The sequence below is a fragment of the Tachysurus vachellii genome, chromosome 5 (genome assembly GCF_030014155.1).
Source record: "Tachysurus vachellii isolate PV-2020 chromosome 5, HZAU_Pvac_v1, whole genome shotgun sequence".
Taxonomy (NCBI): domain Eukaryota; kingdom Metazoa; phylum Chordata; class Actinopteri; order Siluriformes; family Bagridae; genus Tachysurus; species Tachysurus vachellii.
Window position 1 is genome coordinate 31,590,974 of NC_083464.1, and position 26,897 is coordinate 31,617,870.

The 26,897-nt window shown below is 39.4% G+C and overlaps 1 protein-coding gene across 10 annotated transcripts in view; it reads right to left on the minus strand.

Moving 5' to 3' along the window:
• cobl (cordon-bleu WH2 repeat protein) overlaps positions 1–26,897 on the minus strand; it is a 68,169-nt gene that overhangs the window by 12,280 nt on the left and 28,992 nt on the right. For 4 of the 10 annotated variants that reach the window (XM_060871205.1, XM_060871203.1, XM_060871202.1 and 1 more), the window contains 4 exons: positions 20,399–20,490; positions 17,785–17,838; positions 15,034–15,234; positions 6,808–7,234 (listed from right to left, as the gene is read on the minus strand). In XM_060871205.1, the coding sequence (XP_060727188.1) occupies positions 6,808–7,234; positions 15,034–15,234; positions 17,785–17,838; positions 20,399–20,490 (774 nt within the window). The remainder of the gene's footprint in view (positions 1–6,807; positions 7,235–15,033; positions 15,235–17,784; positions 17,839–20,398; positions 20,491–26,897) is intronic. The other 6 variants (XM_060871208.1, XM_060871212.1, XM_060871210.1 and 3 more) reach the window with 3 other exon arrangements.

Below are 26,897 nucleotides of genomic sequence, written 5' to 3' on the forward strand. Positions count from 1 at the left end.
CCACAGGGGCAGATGAAGCAAAGTCGTAACAAAATACAGTATATCATCTTTCAACAAATCTTTCACCTTCATAGTGCTCAAATACTCATTCACAATGCCTTTGGCTTTTAATTGGGTTTACAAACTAAATGACCTCCTTTAGGTGACCATAGTAAAAAGAAAATGCTTCACAGGCCTAGAAGAGCAGACAATTTTGTGGTGTCTTGGTTAAACTGTAGCACAAGAAGTTTCTTGTTTATAGATGCTTAAAGGTGAGGTCTCAGTTGTTTGAGAAATGCGTCAGAAAACTGTGTTGGGCTGCCAAACAAAACAAAAACAAAACAAACGTGTAGCCTATGAGCAGAAAGGGCTGATAATATTGATAATGAGTCTTATCAATATGGGCGGAGAGAGTGTTCAGTGCGCGTGTGTGACATTAGCAGAAAGCGGTTTTAACATTGACATGGAGGATAAAAACAAAGAAAGAAAGAGAAGAAAGACTTACGATAAGGTAAGAAGTAGGACGTGTTAATATAGGATCAGCTTTCCAGCGCTGGAGAGAACTGAAGGAGCAGGAAGTTGGTCACATATTCACAGATTGGAGTTTCCTGAGTCAATAACTCCTGAGCTAAACACTGTTACTACACAAATAACACCTCTTTTCTATCGTAGTAATGTAGAGACGCAGCTACAACCGTGTTTTGTGTAGTAACAGTGTTTAGCTCAGGAGTTATTGACTCGGGAAACTCCAGTCTGTGAATATGTGACCAACTTTACTTAAGACGCCGAGGCGCTTTTTTCCTTCTCGATAGGTGAGTAACGTTGGTTTTGCTTTGTTACACAGAACTAATATATGTCTTTGTCCTTTACATGATTATGCTTGTGTGTCATTTTTGCTTGTTTGTTTATCTACAATCGTATTGTTCTTCCCTTCAGCTATGATAGACACGTCTCTTTCCAGTAGTCGCCTGGGTTACGTATGTATGTGTGGGCGGAGCTATCGATACAGGGGTGGGACCCGTTTGGGTTAGGGGCGTGTTTGTTTTGGTGATTTCAAATGTCGACATTGGCTTTCGAACAACGGAGACCTCACATTAAAAGCACTATGTACATGAAAATAAACCTTAAACTTCACACGAGAGGGGAACTAGAAGAGACTTTCCTACTTCCACAGTAGAACTTTCACCCCAAATTTATAGATTTATGGATATTTCTCAAATCTTAATATCTCAGTTGTGATTTAAAGCCTGCAGCAATGCAGCAGTTTATACAGAATGCAATGACACCATCTTTCTCTTCTCTCTAGATAACAACTGGAATCTATTTAATCATAAAAACTAACAAACAAAATCTTCATCCCCAAAATCCATCACCCAATTGCATGCAAACAATTTCTATAGGGTTCCCAAAATCCCCAGGGGCTTTAATATAAAACAGACAATTAATTAAAAACATTGCTAGATTACAAAGAAGACATCAAATGTGAAAAGACAGAAAGCAGGAAAAAATAAAATGCAGTGTGGGCAGAGGGAGGATGAAGGAAGGCGAAAGAAGCGAGGGATTGGAGGAGATGGAAGAGATGCTCGGTTCATCTGCGTCCGGAGCGCAGCAGGACGGGTGTGCAGCAGTATGCTGAAGGAAGGATGAAAGGAGAAGAAAAAAAAGGGAGAGAGAGAGAGAGAGAGAGAGAGAGAGAGAGAGAGAGATGGGCAGTTCAAAAAAGCTGTTTAGAAGAAATCCAAAGAAACAAAAAGAGAAGACTCGAAAAATCTCACAAATTCTCTTTAGTCTATGTGACAGAAAAGTAACAGTATTATATAGTATATAGTAATATATATAGTATATAATTAATATAATTAATTAATTATATTAATTAATTATATAATTATATAGTAGTATATAGTATAGTAATATAGTATTATATAGTATTATATAGTAGTAACAGTAGTAATATAGTATTATATAGTAGTGATAGTAGTAACAGTAGTAATATAGTATTATATAGTAGTAATATAGTAGTGATATAGTATTATATAGTATTATATAGTAGTAATATAGTATTATATAGTAGTGATATAGTATTATATAGTATTATATAGTAGTAATATAGTAGTGATATAGTATTATATAGTATTATATAGTAGTAATATAGTATTATATAGTAGTGATATAGTATTATATAGTATTATATAGTAGTAATATAGTAGTGATATAGTATTATATAGTAGAAACACTAGTAATATAGTATTATATAGTAGTAACAGTAGTAATATAGTATTATATAGTATTATATAGTAGTAACAGTAGTAATATAGTATTATATAGTAGTAATAGTAGTAATATAGTATTATATAGTAGTAAGAGTAGTAATATAGTATTATATAGTATTATATAGTAGTAACAGTAGTAATATAGTATTATATAGTATTATATAGTAGTAAGAGTAGTAATATAGTATAATATAGTAGTAAGAGTAGTAATATAGTATAATATAGTAGTAACAGTAGTAATATAGTATTATATAGTAGTAACAGTAGTAATATAGTATTATATAGTATTATATAGTAGTAACAGTAGTAATATAGTATAATATAGTAGTAACAGTAGTAATATAGTATTATATAGTAGTAACAGTAGTAATATAGTATTATATAGTATTATATAGTAGTAACAGTAGTAATATAGTATAATATAGTAGTAACAGTAGTAATATAGTATTATATAGTATTATATAGTAGTAACAGTAGTAATATAGTATAATATAGTAGTAACAGTAGTAATATAGTATTATATAGTAGTAACAGTAGTAATATAGTATTATATAGTAGTAACAGTAGTAATATAGTAAAGACTACACACATTTTACTATCTCTGTTTTTCTGACACACAACACCCACAAGTCTCTCTTCAACTGAGCTCTTATACACGTGTCTTTGTACACATTCTTTAAAAACTGTCAGTAAGTGAGAGATGAGGGTACGCTGACCCACTGGATGACTTTTTGTTTAGCCTTGACAACATTGTACTTGGCCTACACGCATGATAAAAGGCTTCTGACTGGAACATCTTTTCACAGTAATAATAAATAAAGAACAAGGAACCTTTAATGTTTGGTAAGGTTCTCAGATCTTTAAATCAAGGCTTGTCCTTCTGACCGAGCGTCATGTTGAGACGGGAACAATTCTTGATGGCTTAGAAATGTTTATGGCAATGTCAGGAAGAGGGAGAGTGAGACAGACAGGGATTGTTGGGTTGATTGGGTTTGTTGGGTTGATTGGATTTGTTGGGTTGATTGGGTTTGTTGGGTTGATTGGATTTGTTGGGTTGATTGGGTTTGTTGGGTTGATTGGGTTTGTTGTTTCCAAACCCAACTCTGTTATAGTTTCTGAACCTCTTCTCAATCAAACCCAAACTGTGTATTCTCCCAGTATGATTTGCTTAATTTGTAAGAAAATTGTTATGTAACCAGAAACAATGATGAGAATCACATACTTGGATATCCAACACACACAATATGGCCAAATGTATGTGGACTGCTGACCATTATACATATACATGGATCTTCCCTAAACTGTTGTGACAAAGTTTAAAGCACTCAATTGTCTGGAATGTCTTTTTTGTATACAGTAGAGTTAAGAAATTCCACGTTCCAGGAACAAAGGAGCCCAAGCCTGTTCCAGTAATGTAATGCTCTAGGCGTTTTAAAGTGAGGTCTAAAAGTCATGCTTCACCAAGGATGGTGTTCAAGAAATTGAGTGGCCTGCACTGAGCCTTGACCTCAACCCCACTGAACACTTTTGGGATGACATGGAACGTAGACTGTACAGACCTCAGACCTTCTCACCTAAAAGCAGTGCCTGAGCTCACTAACCTGGTCTTACAACTAAATAGACAAAAATCCACATGGCAATGCTTCAAAATCTAGTGAAAATCCTTCCCAGAAGAATGGAGAATATTAGCAAAGGATGAATACATTCATAAGTATACAAACATAAGGCCATAATATCTGTGAGGAGAGGCGATAAGGTCCAGATGGGATGCTCACATGTTGGGAGCTAGTCAACCAAATATGGTAGTATCCGTGGACCATCAGAGGTGACAATGATACCTGTACACATCTTACCCAAAAGAAGGTAGTGAACAATAGTGATTTGACGACAATATTTATATCACATACTATGCCGTGCAGTCACTTCAAGACTTTGTTAAAGGTCTTGCCGTGTATGTTCATGCAGACAAGAAAGTATTCAAGTGATTCTGACCACGTCTTGTGGTTAGGGGGGTTCATAGATCACAACAGCTATATTTCCCTTTACTAACCAGTACTAACAGTAATGCTAAAGGTGGTTGCATCACCTCAGCCCATTTTTATCTGTGATTTGCTGACAGCAGGCAAATCCATCATCTTAATCTCTCCTTCCTCTGAGCTTGTACGCATGTTGCAGCTTGTCCCCAAGGGCAGATTCATGTCCTCTTGGTGCTGAACAATCAGCCGCGATGCTGCTGACTAAGCAACGGCTGAGTGCTGCTGAAGGATGAATGCCAGAAATTCTAAACAGCGTCATCATTAGCTTTAACATCTTGTCTTTAGCACGTCGACCTCGTCTTTAACGTGCCACACGGACTTGTGTAAGCTGTAAGTCGTCATAGAAATGATACACAAATCACACATCAGTGTAGGCTTTACTATCAGATCCATAAGGTATTCATTCAGTTTAAGATAAAAATATAGACCCTTTGTTGTGTTTTCTGCAGAAGATAAAAAAGTAGCCAGAGTTGGTTTTTCATTTCTCCTGAACGTAAGATAGTAAGAACAATACAGAACAAAGGTTTACCACAATGGTCACCTGTGGTGTACACAATTATATAACATATATATCCCTTCATCAATACAGCATTTTTCAAAGCAGCATTAATCCACAACATTAATCCACCCTGATGAATTAACACAGAATTAGAGGTACTAAAGTTAAGTTAAGTTCAGATCTATTGGTGCCAGTCTGCTCAAAGTCCTTGAACAAGGTCTTAAACCTTTAAAATTGCTCCATGTTTACTGATTAATGGTTGACTTACTGTATCTCCAAATGTTTTTAGGTGCTTTAAGGTGAAGGTGTTTTAATCCATAGATACTGTCTTAATTCCGATCTCTTGCAACATACAGTCAGTCAGGATGCAAATTAATTTAATCCATGACTGAAACTACAAGGCTTGGAATTAGTGGCATTAGCAATCACTCGACATTCGATGTGTTTAAAATATCTTAAATATCTTTATTTTGTGATTTACACTACATGTGATCAATGTACCAGTAGACTTGCTGAATAAAAGCTTGGTCAGCAAAGCTATAGGGTGGCGTTTTTGGACCTGTGCCAGTGCTGTCAGTTACACAATATAGCCTTCTGGCTGACCTCTCTGTCTCTCTCTCTCTCTCTCTCTCTGAGAACAGGCTTCAACCTGCTGAGAGAAAATTCTGCCCCAAGTCAGGACTGATGAAGACTGATGAAGGCGTAGCCAAAAAGTCAACAAGATAAATTTTGGTTTTCCTAAATTGTTGACTGTCAGTACTTTGTTGTTCCCATAGATACCATATTACTGAAGAGAAATATTTTAAATGAAAAAAGGATTTATGAGAAATACTTTTAGGCTCCTATTATGTTTAGAAAAGCTGCCAATTGTAGCAAATTGGTCAGAACACAAAAAAACGTGCAATACAATACGATAAATGTAAATTAATAAGTTGTAGATGATTCTTAATACTTCCCAATGTGCTGGTGTTCAATGTGTGAAGCTAAAATAACTATAACTAGCAGAACTACACAAAATATCTTGAAAAGATGCAGTCTAGCCTTAGACTGAGATAAAAAATAGGAATTAATGGTACAATTAGAGGTCTTCTCGCGTCTAAAATAATGTACCCGACCCGAAGTGACCCGAATCGCTTTTTAACCGAACCCGACGTGCGTAAGGCAAAACATTCAGTAACCCACCTGGACCCGAATGTTGCACACACTGATGCAGCCCTGCACGCACCAGTCAGACAGAAAAGTAACCGCTACAGCGTGGATTCAAAATTGATTGACAGGTCTGTTTCAACGTAAATTAGCTTACCGCCAGCAACACGATGTCGCAAGTGGTCTTGGCAAATAGAGGAGAGGTTGGAAAAGGACTCGAGTCGATGCACACAGTATTTCGGGTCTTCTCGGGTCCGTTCGGTAAAAACACGTACATTTTAAGTTACCCGAGACCCGACACCGCTATTATTATACCCGACCCGTGTCCGAGGCACACGTGAAACCTTTAGACCCGAACTCGCTCGGGTCTCGGGTCGGACCTCGGGTTTTCGGATCTAAGCGGAACCGTGAAGACCTCTAGGTACAATATCCTCATCATGGGCTCACTGACAATGTGTTCGCAGAGATAATCCTAAATTAAAAAGACAAATCAAAGATTCAGACAAATAAAAAATTCAAGACATGATATAAATCCAGCCTTTACCACTTCCTGATTTTGTGGTTGCTGGTGTCTATGGGATAATTAGGTAGAAACCTAAACTCTGGACTTGCTATGGACAGCATTTGCACTTGCACAGCACTTGCTTGCACCAGCATTGGCATGAATATAATGGTTAACATTAGCTAAGCTATCAGGCTAGTTGATATATACTTCATTTGCTGGCAAGCTTTCGAACTTTATTGGTCATGGGTATAATTGTGTTTGTATGTTAATCAGGATCATGACGTGTCTCCAAGGTAAATATGTAGGTATTTTGTATGAAAGAAATTTGATAAAGTTGTAGGTAATGTTTAGAAATGAAACCTTAGTACAAACCTATTGCGCTGTGACGACTGTTGTCCACTTCCTCCATTTTAAGCTCCAGTGCAGATTCGGGCTCCTCGGGCTCTCGCTTAACAAAGCTTCTACGTGCTGCCTGGTTATTCACTTCTGGAACTCGTTCCACCTTGGAGGCCAGACCGGATGCTAACTCGACAGCTGGTTCAGCCATGGTTTCTTCAGCCAAGCTGCTGGATTCAGCAGCATCATCACTGCTGGAGCTGCTGCAGACGGAGGCGGCCGGTTCTGAGTCCTCAATGCTGTGACTCAGATCGGACATGGAGTCGTCGGATGCTGCCTTAGTGTTGGGTAACCTGGGAGCAGCCGCGGCGAGAGCTGGCGAGGACGAGGTTGTGAGATGTTTGCCGGGTGGTGGAGGCGGAGCTTTACGTTTCTTTAGCTGACTCTGTGAGTTTGGTTTCGTCTAGGAAAGATGAAAAGGACAAAGGAAGTTTTGAGAATGGATGATGCACTTTTTTCATCAGGAACGAAGAACACCATTTTTATGGCGTAAACCTTGCTCATGCACAGTTAATTAACTGTAGGTACATTGAGGTCATTTTATAGCAGTTATCTGATTACAAACCACAGTATGTAGGTACAGTATCCAACATCTTGATCAAACCATGGCATCTTTAGGCAACATACTGTAGTGATTGTATACAAGCAATAGATTTCATAATTCCTTAATAATTCTGACATCTAATATATCACCTGGAACTTTCCTAGTCAATGCCCTGCTCACTTCAACACTCGTAAGATAATCTCCTGATAAGAAAACAAGTTTACAATGTGACACGAGTTCTCACTTTTGTTTATTAGCATGATGCTAATCCTAATCAGGTAACTGAAATATTGTACATGTGATACCCTGTGAAAAAACTGCTATATGTTGTTCCACAGTTACTGTATATTTGGAAGAAGGAAATGTTGTCCTGACAAAACCGAAGCATGTAGACATACTATACTAGTCATATACAATTAACTCTATACAACAGATACGAACAAGCTTGTAGGATGGTCTCACGAGCACGAATGTGGGTCAAAGGTGAGCTAAACATTCAGCGTCATTCCAGAGACAAAGGAAGTGGTTTGTGTTAACTGTATATGCATACTGAAGTAGCAATGACCTGAAAAGACCTTCATGGGGAAACACACACGGTTATGTTTGAAGACAAAGGAAGGGTACAGGATAGAGTGGGTCACAGTAACAGCAGGAATGGGTGGTATAGTGGCCTCTTGTCTTGTCCTACTTTTTAAGAAGCAGTCATTATGTCGCTTTGTAGAAGCCAACATTCTGTTTTCCTATTTCAGCTTAGACAAAAAATTTATCAAGAGTAACTCCTCCTAGGGCTTTCGAGCCACATGCACCAAAATTGCTTTGACTTTTCTAAGCGATCCGAGTACCAGTACTTCAGGTACCGGGTCTCAAAATGGCCTTTTTTCCCATAGACTCCCATTATAAACTTTGGAGGTTTATAACTCGACAAGCTTTCGAACTATCTACACCAAACTCGTCCAGCTCCTTTAGGGTGATACTCTGAACAAAGGTTTAAATTGGTGTACCGACTGGCCTTTCGGTTGTCCCGCAGCCCCGCCCCCAAAATATGCAAAATCAAAAAACGTTTTACAACATGGACATGTGACATATCAAAACACTCAGAACAATGAGGGGAACTTCCTCAAGAGTATTCGGATGACGTCATGTGACGTCAAATGATGTCACGTGGAAATAAAAAATTTTGCACAACATGGACATGTGATACATCAAAACACTCAGCCCAATGAGGGGAACTGCCTCACGGGTATTCTGATGACGTCAAATGACGTCACGTGAAAATCAAAAATTAGCACAACATAAACATGTGACATATCAAAACACTCAGAACAATGAGGGGAACTTGCTCAAGAGTATTCGGATGACATCACGTGAAAATCAAAAATTAGCACAACATGGATAAGTGACATATCAAAACAATCAGCCCAATGAGGGGAACTTCCTCAGGAGTATTCGGATGACGTCACATGCTCGTCTCCGTTTGCCTCCAAATGTTTTGGCACCCTATCTTTCTGTCCAATCACCTCCAAAAAGCACTGGCCTTTGCGAATACTTGCATCGTCAAAGCCAACATCAAAGTTTGTCGCGACGAACTTTACAAATCTAGTTAGGAACTGCTCTGGTTAGAATACAAGCATTTTGTATGCAAAGAATAAAATGCCTATAATTGGGTTGTACTTATCTTTTAATAAACGTATTAACATTCGTAGTCAATATTAATGCTAATCAATTAAGACTAGCAACTCGTCAGATTATTAACCATGACTTTAAATACACAGATTGTGTTGCAGTGAATGTTTTGCCTTTTCTGTAATCACTGTACATGGCACTGTTTAATATCCCACCAATGCTGCTGAAAAAGTTTGACAAGGGCAGACATCATATTATTTTATGCTTGAGACATACAAGATAATACAAGTTATAAATCATGATTAAATCAAGTTAAATTCTGGTAATAGCAGAATCCAGAAGCATAGCAGGTCTGCGTGATTCTCATCACAGGTGGGCAGTGATATTTATAAGACCTGATGTTAACACTTATGAATTTGAAGTTGCAGAGTTTACATTTTTCACCTTCTGGGAATCATCAAAGAGGCCATGCATGGTGAGTAGATATGATAGGAGAAGTCAAACAAAAATATATCATACACACTCCCTTTAAAGACACACAAAGAGTCATTTGCAGCCACGTTGTGGGTCCACCATCTGCCCTGAAGTGTGGACTATAGCAAAACAAAACAAACCAGTGGGTGTAAGATGAAAAGATATGGACTAAACATTGTGGGCTTTACATCTTTACAAGGTCTCTGGGGGTTAAGCGATATTCCTCAGTCCAAGGTTCACTGCCTGATCAAGAGGGATGATCTGTGATGACTATAGACTCAGAAAGTAAACTCTGACTATCATTTGTACATCCGCACCAAATAGCAGTTTAAAGTATTCTGTCTTCTTGGAGACATTGGGGCAGGATACTGGTTGACTTCAATACTCATGTTGGGCCTAACATCTATACCTGGTGAGGTGTGACTTGTGGGAAAGGCCTCAGGGATCTGAATCCAGGCAGTGTCAAAGAATGCTGCTTGTTTTGTCCACATGGGATATGCTTTGTTTAGCAGGTAGACTCCTGCATCATCTACTCTAATGCTACGCTGATATACAAGCCTCAGGGGGTCCATCGTTGATCTGTCCATTGGTAAGCTAATACCCGCCGCCCCATAGTCTTTATGTACTGTTGGGGCCACTGGTTTGAACATCACAACATAAATGTATTCAGTTTATTTCTGGTTGTAAGCTGTAGACTTTCAAAAAAATCTACCTACTCAAAATAATGGCAATGACTGGAAGGCTAAAAATTTAAAAAACTAGGATGCAGTAACTCTCTATTTAGCACCAAATGTCATCAAAATGTTCCCTATTATTGGAGGACTCCTTTTTTTTCTATTGTAAAGTTCATGCTAAATGTCCTTCTTACACCACCATCACAGCACCATCCCAGTAGATGCATATTTAATTTACTATGAGCCCACACACACACACACACACAGACACACACACAGACACACACACACATACACACACAGACGCACATACACACACACACACACACACATATACACACACACACAGACACACACACACACACATACAGACACACACACATACACACACACACACACAGACACACACACACACAGACACACACACACAGACACACATACACACACACAGACACACACACACACACACAGACACACACACACAGACACACACACACACACATACACACAGACACACACACACACAAACACACATACACACACACATACACACAGACACACACAGACACACACACAGACACACACACAAAGACACACACACACAGACACACACACAGACACACATACACATACACAGACACACATACACAAAGACACACACACAGACACACACACACAGACACACACACACAGACACAAACACACAGACACAGATACACACACAGACACACACACAGACACACTCACACATACACACACAGACACACACACACACACAGACACAGACACACACACAGGCACACAAACAGACACACACACAGACACACACACACACACAGACACAGACACACACACAGGCACACAAACAGACACACACACAGACACACACAAACACACACACACATACACACACACATACAGTACACACACACAGACACACACACACAGACACACACACAGACACAAACACACAGACACAGATACACACACAGACACACACACAAAGACACACACACAGACACACAGACACACACACATACACACAGACACACACACAGACACACACACAGGCACACACACACACAGACACACACACAAAGACACACACACACAGACACACATACAGACACACACACAGACACATACACACACAAAGACGCACACACACACAGACACACACACACACACACAAAGACACACACACACAGACACACATACACACACACAGGCACACACAAAGACACACACAGACACACACACTTAACCCTCCAGCCCAAACTACAACACTACAGCAATGAAAAGAAAGAAGAAAGAAAAAATATGGGAGGGGGCGATATGGGAGGGAAGACAATGCAATAGACCACAAGAAGAAAGTAGGCAGGACACAAGTGAAGGATGAAAGAGACACAGTAACTGTATTTGAGAAGTTTTTTCACAGATTATATTTTAAACACGATATTAATTCCTCATTAGTTTCTTATTGACACGTGAGAGTCAATGTGTAATGTGCTGGAGGTTAATTAACACGGTCTTAGAAGCATAAATGTATGAGACTTTAAATGAAAAATGAGGTGCCATGACAACTTATAAAGGGAGCAAAAAGGACTAGTGGCACTAGTAGATGGTGTTGCTACTTCATTGCTAGGCCTCAGGAATCTCCATCTCTGTCCATCTCCAGTTACTGCCCGTGTAGAGCTTTCATGGTCTTTTCATGTCTGCAGTGGGGTTTTCTTTGGTTTCTGTTCTTTTTGTGTTGTGCAGGTGGACGGGTTGAATAGGTGTAAATAACACTAGGTGTGTTGGTAGGTGTCGGTTTAAAATGAAATTCTAAAACAATATGATGCCTTCTAAAATATCAGATATCTGAGTTGCGTCCTTTTCAGAAGGGCTCTTCCCCACCTCAGCCGTTCCTCTAGTATTCCTGCGTGATGTTGGCATGATGAAGATCTATTTAATTACTCCGTCCTGTCTCCTGCTCGCAAGCTTTAACGTTTATTCCTTCTTTTTAGTATCAGTCTTCATCATGTCATTTCCACACCTACAAACACACAGTCCAACACCAGCGCTTGTGCAACTAACCATAAATACATTTAATTTGTTACAAGGGATCAGTTGATTTATTGCCGAGTACACAGAGTTTCAATCCTGATAATCCTGATGTCACAGAGGTTAAGTCACAATAAACACTGTGTTCAGTTCTGCTCGTCTTGGTTTACGTTAACAATGTGTCCTTGTTTGCTTTGAGTTTTTTTTTCTGCGCCTTCCTCGACCTTTGAAACGGCAGTACGGAGGCACCACAAAAGTAAGTACAGAAGTTACCTGGACACAATATTTATGCAGAATTAACTGTATCCATGAAATCCAACATTCCAATTTTTGGCATCTCATTTACAGGAGTTTTGCAGGAGAAAATCTGCTGGATCAATGTCCAACTTGGAGTTTTGCCTTTTTCACATAGATCAAGTTGCCCTTGACAAACCATGCCTCGATGGACGTTGCTTTGTGCGCAGGAGCACCGTCGTGTTGGAAGGCCTCGGCTTAGCGCTGCAGCTCGAGAGAAGGAGCTTAATACAACAGCATTCACTGCTATTCACTGATATTCACTGATATATCTTTGATGATGAGCTTTGCCATTTTTAAAGGAATCAAAAGAGCCCACTGGCTCAAACTGACGGTTTAAAAGGGAGAGAAACAAAACAAGAACGTCTGCCAATTGGTTTAGGATGTGAAAGCCTTGAACACTGAAACAACACGTTTGTTCAGAATACACACTGGATCTCTGATCAGATGAAACAGACGCTGAAGATCTGCTTATCCGTTCATGGTTGACTTGTGCCAAACATGTGGCTCAATTCTCCTGCCGATTCCCAAATGCAGTCAGCACAGCATCTTAAAACAATATTTAAAGAATGCCTGAAGTCTCTGAAACTGATTAAATATGCCATTGACTGTGTTGCTTGGCTTTGCTATATCTTTATGTGGTTGTATTGATGGAACCTTCATGGCTTCTGTACTACACAAAAACTATAGGGCTTTCATTGTGTCAGGGGTTTTTAGACGCTTGGACACAGGGACCCATTCCAGACTCCCAAAGACCTCCTTTGTATCAGAGCACAAATTTAACGACAGGTCACATACCGTATGTGTCAGGACTCTGCCCGGACTTTGGCCATGTGCCTTTTGTTTATGTTCGGTGTTCAGGTGTCTGCCCCGCCCTTGTCTTTTCCTCCCCGCCTCTGCACACCTGTCCTTCATGTGTCATGATTATCATTAGTATTTAGTTGAGCCGTGTTGCCTTGTGCAGCACGGAATCCTGTTGTCTTCGTCTGGTTTGTCTTTGTCCTGTTTAGTGTTTTTTTAAGTTAATAAATCCTGTTTTTGTTAAGCTGTCCTGCATTTGGGTCCGTTTTTATCCCGCGTACGTGACAGTATGTACCGTCATGCTAACATTCCATTTGACCGCATTTTAAATACAGTTTATTTTTTAACTTCAAGCATTTACTTCACTAAGGGTTTAAAATCATCGGAAGCATCAAGAGAACCTTTTTGCTTGTCATTAAAAGGATGCTAATACACAGCAGTGGTAGCTTGTATATATAGGGGCAAGTGTCTCAGAGTCCCTCCACGTACAGTAAGTCCTCCAAGCATTATAAATTCCTTAGAAACACTAAAGGAACAAAAACGGATTTATTTGACGGATATAAGTTGATGTTCCGCGGATTTGTTTGTATTCTAATGATTTGTTACACTCAATGCCCGTATTATTGCACCTAGTGGTCGAATATAAGAACTGCAACAACCAACAACCGAGAGAACCGTGAATCATAATGTGACCGACTTTGAGATCGTTATAGATGGTAATCATTCTCGTTGAAAAATGATCCCCTTTATAATTCTGCTTAAAACTGCATATTTTCAACATTCGATGCCATATAAATTTTAAATCTTGTAAATTTTTAATCTTCTCAAACAGAATCCACAACATTTTAAGCTAATTTAATTTAAAACTCTGTAATTGATATACGCACCATTTTATGCCTTTATCTATAGCAAAACTTTTGGACTTGTTTTGGACCTGGGATTCATTCAGGTTTCCAATCTAATGTAAGCAATCATCACCGGGTCCTTGGAGACGATCTGTGAGCCATGTGAGTGGTCTAAAATAAGCTTGGAGGCAGCAGCTGTCCTCGTGTGACTGCACTCAGATAACACGAGGGCACGTACAGACACGGTGCAACCATGTTCAATAAGTCTTGAGGCTGCAAACTGAGCGTCATCAAACAGATACGAGCGATCTGCCAGGCTTTTGTAAAGTCAGTTAACATCTTCTGTTTTTGTCTCATAGCAAGCCAGTGAACATTTGGGGGCAGCTGTGGCTCCAGAAAATGTCCCTAAGTCTAAATGTGTCAGCTGAATGTAGGAATAACAAACAGCATGCTTTCTATTATAATGATGCTACAGCCATGTGTGGCCTTCTGACTGGAGGTCAAGGTTGAGGAGGCAACCGAGGAGGCAGGGTTTATTTGGGCCGAGAGGGCAGCTGCCACCCGTGTCACTGATACGTCCATAGAGATAAACATGACATAAGGGAAAATGTAATGACCCTGCATGGTTAGGTACAGAAATAAAAGCCGTCACTGGTTTGTTACTGGTGAATTAAATGGTGCAGTAATGCCACGCATGCCATGGGCTGGGTAGATGGGGGCATTTTTCTGACACTGCGGCTCTAACATCATAGTTGTGTTTTGTTATATTTTTTTTTTAAATAGTTTGTTTAGGAAATGTGACTTTATTGAACAAACGGTTGCTGCACCAAGTATGAAAAATGGACAACGATCATATGCTTGTATATGTGTGTGAGTGTATGAGTAAGGTGTGTGCTCTCACCTGGACCTCCACCGCAGGACTGCACTGCGTTTGCATTTGTGTCTCCGTGAGTGTAGGAGTCAAAGAAGGAGGCGGAGCCGGAGCACGGCGTTTCTTCGGCTCCGTTTTGGGAGACAGCCTGGAGAGGTTCATGGCCGATTGAGATTGGCCCAAGGTGTTAGGACGAGCCTCTGCACACACGCCACTGACCGCCGACAGACCCTGAGGGGGGGACAACCGTACACAAGCGCAATGTTTATACATGTGCAAACATGCCTGTACACTGATTTGTGTGTGTGCTCCATAGGTCAATGAAGGTGAGTGTGAAGTAATGGATGCATCACACAAACACCGAGCTAGAAGGCATGGCTAAATGTTAAATGTCAAGTGGCATGTTCTGGAGTCACTCAACAGCTTAACCTTTTACACACACACACAGTAAAAGTAGCAGCTGTCTGTCTTAGCTGGGCTCAGTGACAAACTTTAAATTACTGAACCATGTGTTAAAAAACCCTACAAACCTGCAGCCGTTCCCACGTGACATCTTTGTTGCTGTTTACGCTGCTTCTTAGCAGACAGAACATGAGCCTTTCTGCGAAAAGTATGTACACTATGTACACTGAACATCTTTGGCTGCTTCGACTCCTGCCGTTGCTGACAGCTGGGTTACTCCCCAACCGTCTAACACTGTAGCTCGCTGCCTAGTACAACAAGCGCCAAACCCAGATGACAATGGCACAGATTAACGCTGGACGTAAACACAGGTGTAGGATTGTTCCACATGTTGACGATCAGCCAAGACACTGTCTAAAGTTTAGCAGGGGAACTCTTCCTCCCACATAACCTACGGCTCTAACGGCAAAAAGATTGGAATGTAATGTATATTTTATTTTTCTTTAACATGTAAGGTTTGATAATATTTATTGTCTTCAACATAGAGAACTAGAAATTATATTTAATAATAAGATTGTTTTAAGCTGCTTTGAGACAATAGCCATTGTTAAAAGCATTATACATTTTATTATAATTATATATTTTTATAATTTATTTATTATATATATAATTGTTCCAACCACCACATCAACGATCATTTTCCTCTATTAGCACAAACCCAAGTGTTTAAAGAATTATTTTCAGGGATACAGATTTTTTTTTTTAGTTTTAAATTTTACACAAAGAACTAAAATCCCACTTGAAATAAGTGAAAGTTATGAACAGTCTAAGGTGATTAAGGACACGGTGTGTCCTGACTCGGCCTTTAGGAGGAAACAAGGAGGCGTATGGTGTTTACGACCGTATCTTAGATATGATAAGATCTGCAGTGCTTCACTGAGTGTCTGTCATCACCGTTCATGAACAATACTGGCCTTGTGTAGTGTGTGTGTCGTCAGCAAAATGATCGAAATATGGGAGCTAAGTAACGAATCTATGCTAGTGATTACATCACGCATTTAGTAGTTAGCATTAATGGTGGGATTAGTACAAGTTAGTTTTAATGGTGGGATTAGTAGTGGTTAGTTTTAGCAGTCGGTATTAGTGTAGCGGTGGGATCGGTAGCTGACAGTTTTAGTAGTCAGCATCAGTGGTGGGATAAGTTGTAGTTAGATATAGTGGTGGGATTATTAGTAGGTCGGTTTAGTAGTTAGTATCAGAGGTGGGATTATAGTAGCTTGTTGTAACAGTCATTATTACTAGTGGGATCAGTACTAGTTAGTTAGCAGTCAGTAGTAATGTTGAGATTAGTTGTCCTTAGTTAGATTTAATAGTTGGATTAGGAGTAGATCGTTTTAGTGGTTGTTTTAGTGGTGGGTATAATAAGTTTTAGTTAGTTTTAATAGCTAGTATAATAAATAGTAGAATGAGAAGTATTTAGTTTTATTGACTAAGAGAGAGAAGATGAGAGCCTGGCGAGGTGAAGTAACATGTCGAAATAAATGGATCAACAGAATAAAGGTACAGCATTATCGACATTCTTTAATACAAAAAAAAAGTTAGTAGTTAGTTAGTAATAAGTAAAAGTTATTATAGTTAGATGCGTTAAAGGATTTGTTATAGAAAACGAATGACAGTAATGTCAATTGGCACCAGGCTGCATCACACAGCTTCATGGTAGATTATTTTTGTATAACAGGACGCCCCCTAGTGGTTATTACTTAATCTAATTAATTGGTATAACTTCCACACACAAGACGTTCCAAAATGACCTAAATAAAAAATAAAATAAAGAACACTGAGTCAACTTGCTTTATCTGGGTTAAGAATTAATCCTGAGAATTCATAATCTGACATTTCACACTGTACACAGTTTTACCCAAATCATGGGTTTACATCATATTGGTGCTGTCAGAATTGGTGTCATTTTGTTTTGTATCAGATTCAGAGTCATCAAATATCAAACCGACAAAATGATGAATATGAGTCATATTGTGTTGCAGCTGATTCCGTGGCATCATCACATATTAAATCCTCTTTATTTTGGTCCAAATCATCTTTACACCTATACACAATTCTCCATAAAAACAGAGTCTTTCAGATTGTGTGTGATTACTGCCCTCTGGTGGCACACAGAGCTCAACACAAGTGTAAGGTGAGACAGCAGCACAATCCAAGGTTCTAAAGAAAGCCGAGAACCGTATTGTGAATCACCAGTGAATCGTATAATCTGGTGATTTGTGTCAAGCTGAAAGGACAGGACTGAGAGACTGAGAGAGTGTGATTGAAAGAATTAGTGTTAGTAAAAGGACAGGGAGACACACAGGAGTTAGTACTTACGTTTATGTTAGTGTGTGTGTTGTTCTGATCCGTGTCATCAAAGAACTCTTCTGTCTGAAACAGGGAGCGCAAAAAAGCTCACACACTCACTGTACACACTCGGGATGAAACCTGTGTTATTCACTGCATGTTGTTGAATGGAACTCGAGAGAATTCGACACTGTTGATGTTTCTACCTACGAAGGTTTTTCAGAGTTTCCTAATAGGCTTATTATTAGTGTCACGGTTCATATTTAAAGATCTAAATACAAATGCAGTACAATGGCATTGTGTTACATCCCTAATACACACATTATGGCTGTCTACACTTATGACTTCCCCTCGTTGCTTTATTTGACGTGATTTCTGCCATCATTTGAGATTTCTTTGTTAGATTTGAGGAATTTTCCCCTTTAAATGTTATAACTACACTTTATAAAACACATGGGATTTCTGTAATTGTACAAAGCACATGACCGCGGGACAAAAAGCGGTGCTAATCCCACTTCTAACGGACAAGCGTGGAACCGTCCTCTACCCGAAGTTCTAAGTTGGGTTTAGAATGATGGTAATCCGGGGTTAAACACAACCTGGGGCTAAATCATATGTTCAGCCTTCAGACATACTGGAGATTTGTGTTGGGAGATTTTATGCATGTATTAATGTGTTCATTATTCTTCACGGTTTAACAATAAAATGAACTACAATTGTACTAGTACTAGACTACAGGTACTAGAATAATACCTATGTACTGGAAATGAATATTAAAAAAACTGTCTATAAAAAAACATTACAATAAATCAGAAAATAAATGAAATGCAAAACAGAAGAAGATGTTGAGTTACACTAACAATGCACACAATAGTCATGCTGTTCTGCCACCGTTCAACATTCACTTATTTATTTTATCTTTTCCGTTCGGTTACTGTGCAGATAATTCTATTTATAATTTTATAATAACCCTATTTGTACATTAAAAAAAGGATTTCACTACATGTCATACTGTGCATGCTTGTGTTTGTGACAAATACAGTTTGAAAATTATTTTTTTTTGCATTCTATTAATCTTTATATTAACCTAATTATATTTGTTCTATGTTTATGTTCTGTAAAGCTGCTTTGAGACGATGTCAATTGTAAAAAGCGCCTTACAAATAAACTTGAATTGAACAAATGTTTTATCTGTTTTTTTTAATATAATTTCTAATTATATAATATAATTATAATAATTTTTTTTTATCACAGCCAAAAAATAAAACAAATAAATAAATAAAACTTTAATCTGTAGGTATTTTTATATGTAAACTAACTCTGAAATAAACTTGCCGTGTTGAAATTAGTAACTGGCAGTGCTACTGAAAAGTTCACCAAAGCTAAGCTAGTCACACAGCTTTTTAACATCTAAGCCATGAAACTAGTGAGAAGAACAAATGAACAAATCCGAAAACAAATTAACAAGTCAGACAACCAGGAAGAGGTTGGTATAGTTTGTGAATGGAAACTTACCGATTATCGGACGAGACACATTTCATTCACCTGTATATCTATATATATATGACAGGTGTCTTGTCCAATGATCGGTAAGTTTCCATTCACAAACTATACCTACCGCTTCCGCGTTGTCTGAATCGGTGCACGAAACACATTAACAAATCAGAAAACACAAGGACATTTCAGACAACCCGGAAGAGGTTGGTATAGTTTGTGATTGGACAAGACACCTGTCACTCAAGGTATACATGAAGTTCAACAGTCTGCCGCAGGGAAAAGTTGGAATGGATGGATGGACTGGATTACTGTGGATTAATTCTGTTATTTTCTTATATTTAAACGGAGAACTTTACACATTACACATAAGATTCCATACCTGTATATCTTGAGTGACAGGTGTCTTGTCCAATGATCGGTAGGTTTCCATTCAAAAATGATACACTACAGTTTCTGGGTTGTCTGACTTGTCGTTGTGTTTTCAGATTTGTTAATTTGTTTTCGGATTTGTTAATTTGTTTTCGGATTTGTTCATGTGTTTTCTGATTTGTTAATTTGTTTTGGGATTTGTTAATTTGTTTTGGGATTTGTTAATGTGTTTTCGGATTTGTTAATTTGTTTTGGGATTTGTTAATGTGTTTTCGGATTTGTTAATCTGTTTTGGGATTTGTTAATGTGTTTTCGGATTTGTTAATTTGTTTTGGGATTTGTTAATGTGTTTTCGGATTTGTTAATTTGTTTTGGGATTTGTTAATTTGTTTTCGGATTTGTTCATGTGTTTTCTGATTTGTTAATTTGTTTTCAGATTTGTTTGTGTTTTGGGATTTGTTAATGTGTTTTCTGATTTGTTAATTTGTTTTGGGATTTGTTAATGTGTTTTCGGATTTGTTAATTTGTTTTGGGATTTGTTAATGTGTTTTCGGATTTGTTAATTTGTTTTGGGATTTGTTAATGTGTTTTCGGATTTGTTAATTTGTTTTGGGATTTGTTAATGTGTTTTCGGATTTGTTAATTTGTTTTGGGATTTGTTAATGTGTTTTGGGATTTGTTAATGTGTTTTGCACTTCTCGGCCACCATAGTGAAGGTCCCAAAAATGAAACCTCCTAATATCGTAAGCAGTTCTGAAAGATAATACTAATCCTTTACCTTCGATTTCCTCCGATTGAATTTGAACAAGCCCAGAAGTCCCTTCTTCCCGTCTGTGCTGGCACTTTGTGTGTCAGAGTTGAGAGACACTGCTGAAATATAAAAAGCTTCACTGAATGTGACTAATAAACACACACGAGAACACACAGTCAGGTTCACTACTAAGAACTGTTTCTTTGTTTATCGTCGATTAATAACCAATACGTCTCATTAATCGTTTTATTATCTCAAACAACTTTTGAATGGGAGTCAAAATCTAGTGTTTAGCCAAAAATATTTACAGTTTATTAAAGGTAATGAATTTTTAATAGCGTTACTGAGTAAATGCCGGTGTTAAAAGCAAGAGCTTGTGGCTGATCAGCTATATTTTGGGTGTCTGTGAGCAGTTGTATACGGACGAGGGTAGATAATGATGTCCTGTGAATTTGTTAAAACCTCCTCAAGCAAAATAAGCAGCAATTTGTAAAGACCGTGTCGGCTGGTTCAGGTGTATTAGATTAGCCAACACTAAAGACACCTTGTACAGTAGCTCAAGTGTAAAGATAAATAAGCAAACATCAGGCTCCAAACATCTGCTAATCAGCTACACAAAGGGAACTGTGTGTAAATCTGACTTTTGGCTTCAATACACAACGTAACAACTAATACCGATTAGTAACTAATGATAAACTAGATAAAAGGTTAGTTGGCTTTTACTCTGTGATGAAATGAACAGTTCTTGGTAGTGGATTTGTTTTTTCGGAGGAAGTGTTATGCAAAACCATCAAATACACTTAGCAGCATAGAACATTGTTAGAATTCATGCAGTAATATTCAACTATAGGCCAATATTTAACCTCCCCTTTATCTCCAAGATCCTAGAAATGGTCGTAGCATTGTAGTTATGCTCAGACCTACATAGGAATAACATTTATGAACTGTATCAGTCAGGATTTAGGCCTCATCATAGCACAGAGACAGAACTGGTCAAAGTGGTAAATGACCTCCTACTGACCTCTGATCAGGGTTATGTCTCCTTGCTGGTGTTACCTGATCTCAGAACAGCTTTTAACATAACTTTTAACGTTGACCAGGATATTTTACTCTATCTGCTGGAAAATGTTGTTGGTTTTAAGGTGGCAGCTCTCTCCTGGCTCAGGTCTTATTTTACTGATTGTAACATACTAAGGTTATGTTTGGTGTTCCACAAGGTTCTATTTTAGGCCCACTGATTTTCCCATTATATATGTTACCCCTTGGTGCATCTATTCATAAACATGGTATTTGCTGCCACTGTTGTGCTTATTAATTTCCTCTGACAGGACAGAAGCTGTCTGATAACAGAGTAAGTCTGGATGGTGTTTCTGATTCACCATGTGCAGCAGTAAAAGACCTTGGTGTGATTAATGACTCCAGTCTTCTTATTTGAAGCTCATGTATACAGTATAGTCACTACGTGATGCAGAAACTGTAGTGATGCAGAAACCTACTTTATTTTTTACCTCTAGGTTGGATTACTGTAATGCTTACCTGTCTGGAAGTTCCAGTTGAAGCATTAACAAACTCCAGTTAGTCTAGAACACAGTAGCTACAGTCCTAACTAGAACCAGAAGTTATGAGCACATCACTCCTATCTTAACCACACTGCATTGCTCCCAGTCAAATATTGCTCACTCACTCACTCATCTTCTACCGCTTATCCGAACTACCTCGGGTCACGGGGAGCCTGTGCCTATCTCAGGCGTCATCGGGCATCAAGGCAGGATACACCATGGACGGAGTGCCAACCCATCACAGGGCACACACACACACTCTCATTCACTCACACAATCACACACTACGGACAATTTTCCAGAGATGCCAATCAACCTACCATGCATGTCTTTGGACCGGGGGAGGAAACCGGAGTACCCGGAGGAAACCCCCGAGGCACTGGGGAGAACATGCAAACTCCACACACACAAGGTGGAGGTGGGAATTGAACCCCCAACCCTGGAGGTGTGAGGAGAACGTACTAACCACTAAGCCACAGTGCCCCCCGCAACTAACATTAAACTTACCTAAAAAAAAACATAAAAGGTTTGAGAAGTGTTTCCGAGGAATAAACCACTTCAGGCTGCGCTGTTTATTGCTCATCACCGCAGTGTTATTGTGTAAAACTTTACAGGAAATCAACATTCATTTACATGAGCTTTGGTTTGGAAATCTTCATGTCTCATGATCTTCATGACACCCTTCATGACAACGTGCTAACCACTAAGCCACCGTGCCCCCATCAAATGTTGCATTGATTATAAAATATTTCTGACCTGTAAAGCACTGAATTTTCTCGTACCACAGTACCTGAGTGATTTCTTGGTATACAAATAATTGATCAAAAGGCGCAGGCTATTTGGTAGTACCTCAAGTAGTAAAGGCTACAGCAGTGTTTGGGACTAATGCTTCTTTTCCACGAGGCAGTTTGAGTGCTGGTTCGGAGCCTAATTTAGAACCAGATCTTTCTTTTTCGACAGCCAAAGCACCGGCTCTGAACCAGGAAAATTGGTTCTTAAGTAGCACCAAAACGTTGCTGGTCTAGACTTAAGAACCGCTTGTGTCAGGGGCTGTGGGCGGGGCTACTGTTAGTGCCTTTGATAATGTACCTTAAGTATACTAATGTTTAATACACTTTTACTTTACCGCGATATGATACATTATCAGCACACATGATAGTAAGTAGCTACATGCTAAGGCTAACCTTTTTCTGTGTTAATGATAAAATAACGTTATGTACTTTCTCCATTACAACCTCCGTTTATACAGATTACATGGAGCTGCACGTACACGTTGGATTTGCCGCGTTTGGGTGTTAATGTAGGTTCACAAAGCCATGAGCATTAACAGTAAAGCAACATCCGCCATTGTTGATGTGTTTGTGTTTGTCGCTGCTGCGCTAACGTTGCTGTGTAACGTGACACGTATACAGTGACGTCACACTCGGCTCTGTGACGCTCTCTAACTGATGGAAAGGCAAACCGGTTCTTAGAAGTTTCGCCAGTGGAACTAACTTTGAACCAGCACCAGCGCTAACTCTGAACCAGCACCCGGTTCTTTTTGGTGTAAAAGGGGCATATGACACTTAGTGTTTAGGTCCAAGATGAAAACACAGTCTAGCTTTTTTATGAATAGTTTTTTCTTAGGTAAAGGAGCAGATCTGGAGGGTTCATGGGCATCGAGTGCTGTTGCCTTACCGCTCTCTCAAGTTGCTCAGGTTTGATGACTGTGGAGTGGATGGATGGTGAATTGACTTTAACCATGATTACAAGAATACATAATAATTCTCTCTCTCGAGCTATATGTGCCACATGGCTTCACTTCATGTTCCCAGACCTCCCTAATCCATCCTGACACCCTACCCCTGCTGGAAGTTTCGTCACTTTGTGGTGCACTCTGCTGAAGATAGATCTCCATGAACAGCCCGTGGGATTGCTGTGGAACCACTTGGAGATTATGACGCAGTCTTTGAACTTCCATTGCGTCTGGCAGCTTTGTGCTCGGGTCTTCAGGAACGTTCCCTTCTGAGCCTGGTTCTTCTCAAGGATTCTTCCTCGTATCATCAGGGAGATTTTCCTTTCCACACTCACCTGAAGCTTGCTCAGTAGGTATACATGTTAGAGATAAACACTAACTTCATTTCAAACTTCTGTATAGCTGCTTGAGTCAGTGGCAGCAGTTACAGTTGCTGACCTTCTCTGTGGTGGTGAGAATCACTTTGGTATCATCTTTCGCAAAGGTCATTTGAAATACACACCGCTTTTATTCAGCCATGTTAGCTTTTCCTATTCTCACCTCGTACATGACTGACCACATGTATACTGCATGGAGTCAACAGCTTTGCAACATGTGAACATGGTCAGGGTGACAAGTAACTGGCCTCCTCCTATAAGTCTTGTACCTTGGTGAGTTTTGGTCTTGTGCCTTGAGAACTATGGAACTCTCCATCCACAATGATTCCTTAGGAGCCTATCACAGATTCTACCCATTGTGACAGTTTCCTTGGATCAGCCCTAGTGAGATGCCAGGATGAAATGGGTATCTTTTGCAAACCATCTTTTTGTTAGATATTGCCTCAGGTAAAGTAGTGCATGCTCTGACAGCTGATGGTCAGATACTCTTGTGTTGCATTGTGGTTACCTGCAGTTCTGTCAATAGTCACTGAATTTGAACGAATTTGAATGAAGTTGAACATTTCTTTTTCTTCTTATTCCTTCTTATTAGCTCCGGCCCTTCAGTACTCTTCTAACAGAACAGTGGACAGCTGATAGACCAAATATTCATCTGATACTGCGGATACACAGGAAGAGCTTCCTTCTCTAAATAAACATCATCAGCATGGCCCATTTAGTGGCCACTACTGTGAGATGTCAACCAAATGAGTTCCTCTCCTTCCTGAGAATTTTTTGGATTTAAGTCTGAAGCCTGAAAGCTATTGCTCTGTGCTATCGCAACCTACCTGGGAATCACTGTGTACGTTAATGTTGTTCCTCTCGGTGGTACGAATGCAGAACCCTCTGAACACCTTTGTTTATTAATTCATGCCCTGTTGGCATGAGTTATAACAGGAGTGAAGTAAAACTCTAGTTATACGTGAACACATGACCACCGGTTTAAGATACAAATGAACAAGAAGGTATCAGGGGGTTTCCCAGAACTTCTGGATGTTATCAGCGTCCAGGGTTCACTGCCTACACTTGGGATACTGTCCATAAAATGTTTTACACGTTTTCCTTGTGTTGCTCACTGTCTAAATCCGTGCAGGTAAGTGGAATGGCTACTTACCCTACGTACCCCATGTGTGAATGAGTTCGTAGGCATTACGCACTGTCATGAACTGGGCATGTGATGGATTTACAGATATTTGATCAGGATAGGATGCACTATGCACTATGACCATAATCAGGATAACACAGTTACTAAAGATGATGAATTTATTTCTTTATTTTAGTCAGTGTACATAGCAACGTTTACTTGAACCATCAATAGGTTTACCATTGGACTACTGGACTGTAGTTGTTTGCCAGAGTGGACAGGTTCCTGATGAGGGATAAATTTAGACTTTATTGTATTTAGACCTGAACTAGTAAGCAGTATGTAAGGGGTCACTTCACACGTTTTCTGTGATCAGATATCTACCCGATGGTAAAAAGACCAGGTCTAAATGCCCTCTGAAACGTTTTGGAGACAGATATAAATCCGACAGTACAAACCCCTTCAGGAGGTGGTCTGGGACGTGTTTCAGATGAAACTGGACAGGTGTAAATGAATGTGGTTGTTCAAGCCACATACGTCAGCGCTAAACTCCTCCCAAACAGAAGTACGTCACTCAGGTGATCTTTCACCCAGGCGTCTCGTCGGGTCTTAAAACGCGCTGCTGCTGCCAGCGAAAACGCAGCAAACAGTAAACGCTGTTTTTTGTAACATAAACGTCGTAACCAGTTTTTTCCTCTTTTTTTTGATCGCGTTCTGAAAACCGCACACACCAAAGTGTGTTCCATTTCAATTACCCCAGAAATGAGGTAAAATATATTTGCATTTTGGGCGGGAGTAGAAAGATCGGATCGATATCCGATTCGCCGAGACGCATTTATGTGGCCTAATGTAAATGGAACAGTTTTAACAAATCAGACAGCTATCGGATCAGAGACAATACGTGAAGTTTAAGTGTGAAGTTTCCAATCCATCGGCCACCTCTATACGGTGTCTTAAAGTCAATTTATGTTCTTTGAAGCTGTTCATTCTGGTAACTGACCGGATTCACACAATACTTTCCTACAAATTTCAAACAAGACTGGCTTGCAGCCTTTTTCTCATCCACTAGATGGAGCTGCTTATTTCAAATACCAAGAAATGATCTGTCCAAAAATAGTAATGGCTTTTCAGTAGTCAAGACTCGCAACTCATATTCGTAAGCAATTATAGAGACTGAGACAAAAGCAGTGCTTCGTAACTCATTGCTCCGTCATCCTTCCCACTCCCAACATGCACAGTGAGTGTATGTCTCTGTTCTTAACCCAATCACAGTAAAGGACAGAGAACAACACCATAGATTTAGTGGCTTTGGGGCAGTAGTAGGGCATCAAGTGTGTGTAACCTTATCATTCCCATCAATGAGACCTTGTGTTCTAATGGCAATCACTCTTAAAAGTTTCGTTGCCAAGCCGTTCATATTAGATTCTTTCCTCTCAACAAAAATCACAAGTCACTGATTATAAGAGTAGAAAATAGTTTAGCAGCTTGTGTATGCAAACCTTTGGACCGTCCGGTTGTTGTAGTGTTACACAACATGCAAGATAGCTGCTCATTGCTGAACACTCGTGGTTCAATACTAGTCCAAAATGATTTTTGTTTGTCAGATGATGTCAACACAGAATTCTCTTAATTCTACAAGCCCCCAGTAGACACAGAAATTGACCTGTAATAAACAGAGATGGGGGACTCGAGTCATATGACTTGACTCGAGTCAGACGCATATTTGAGGACT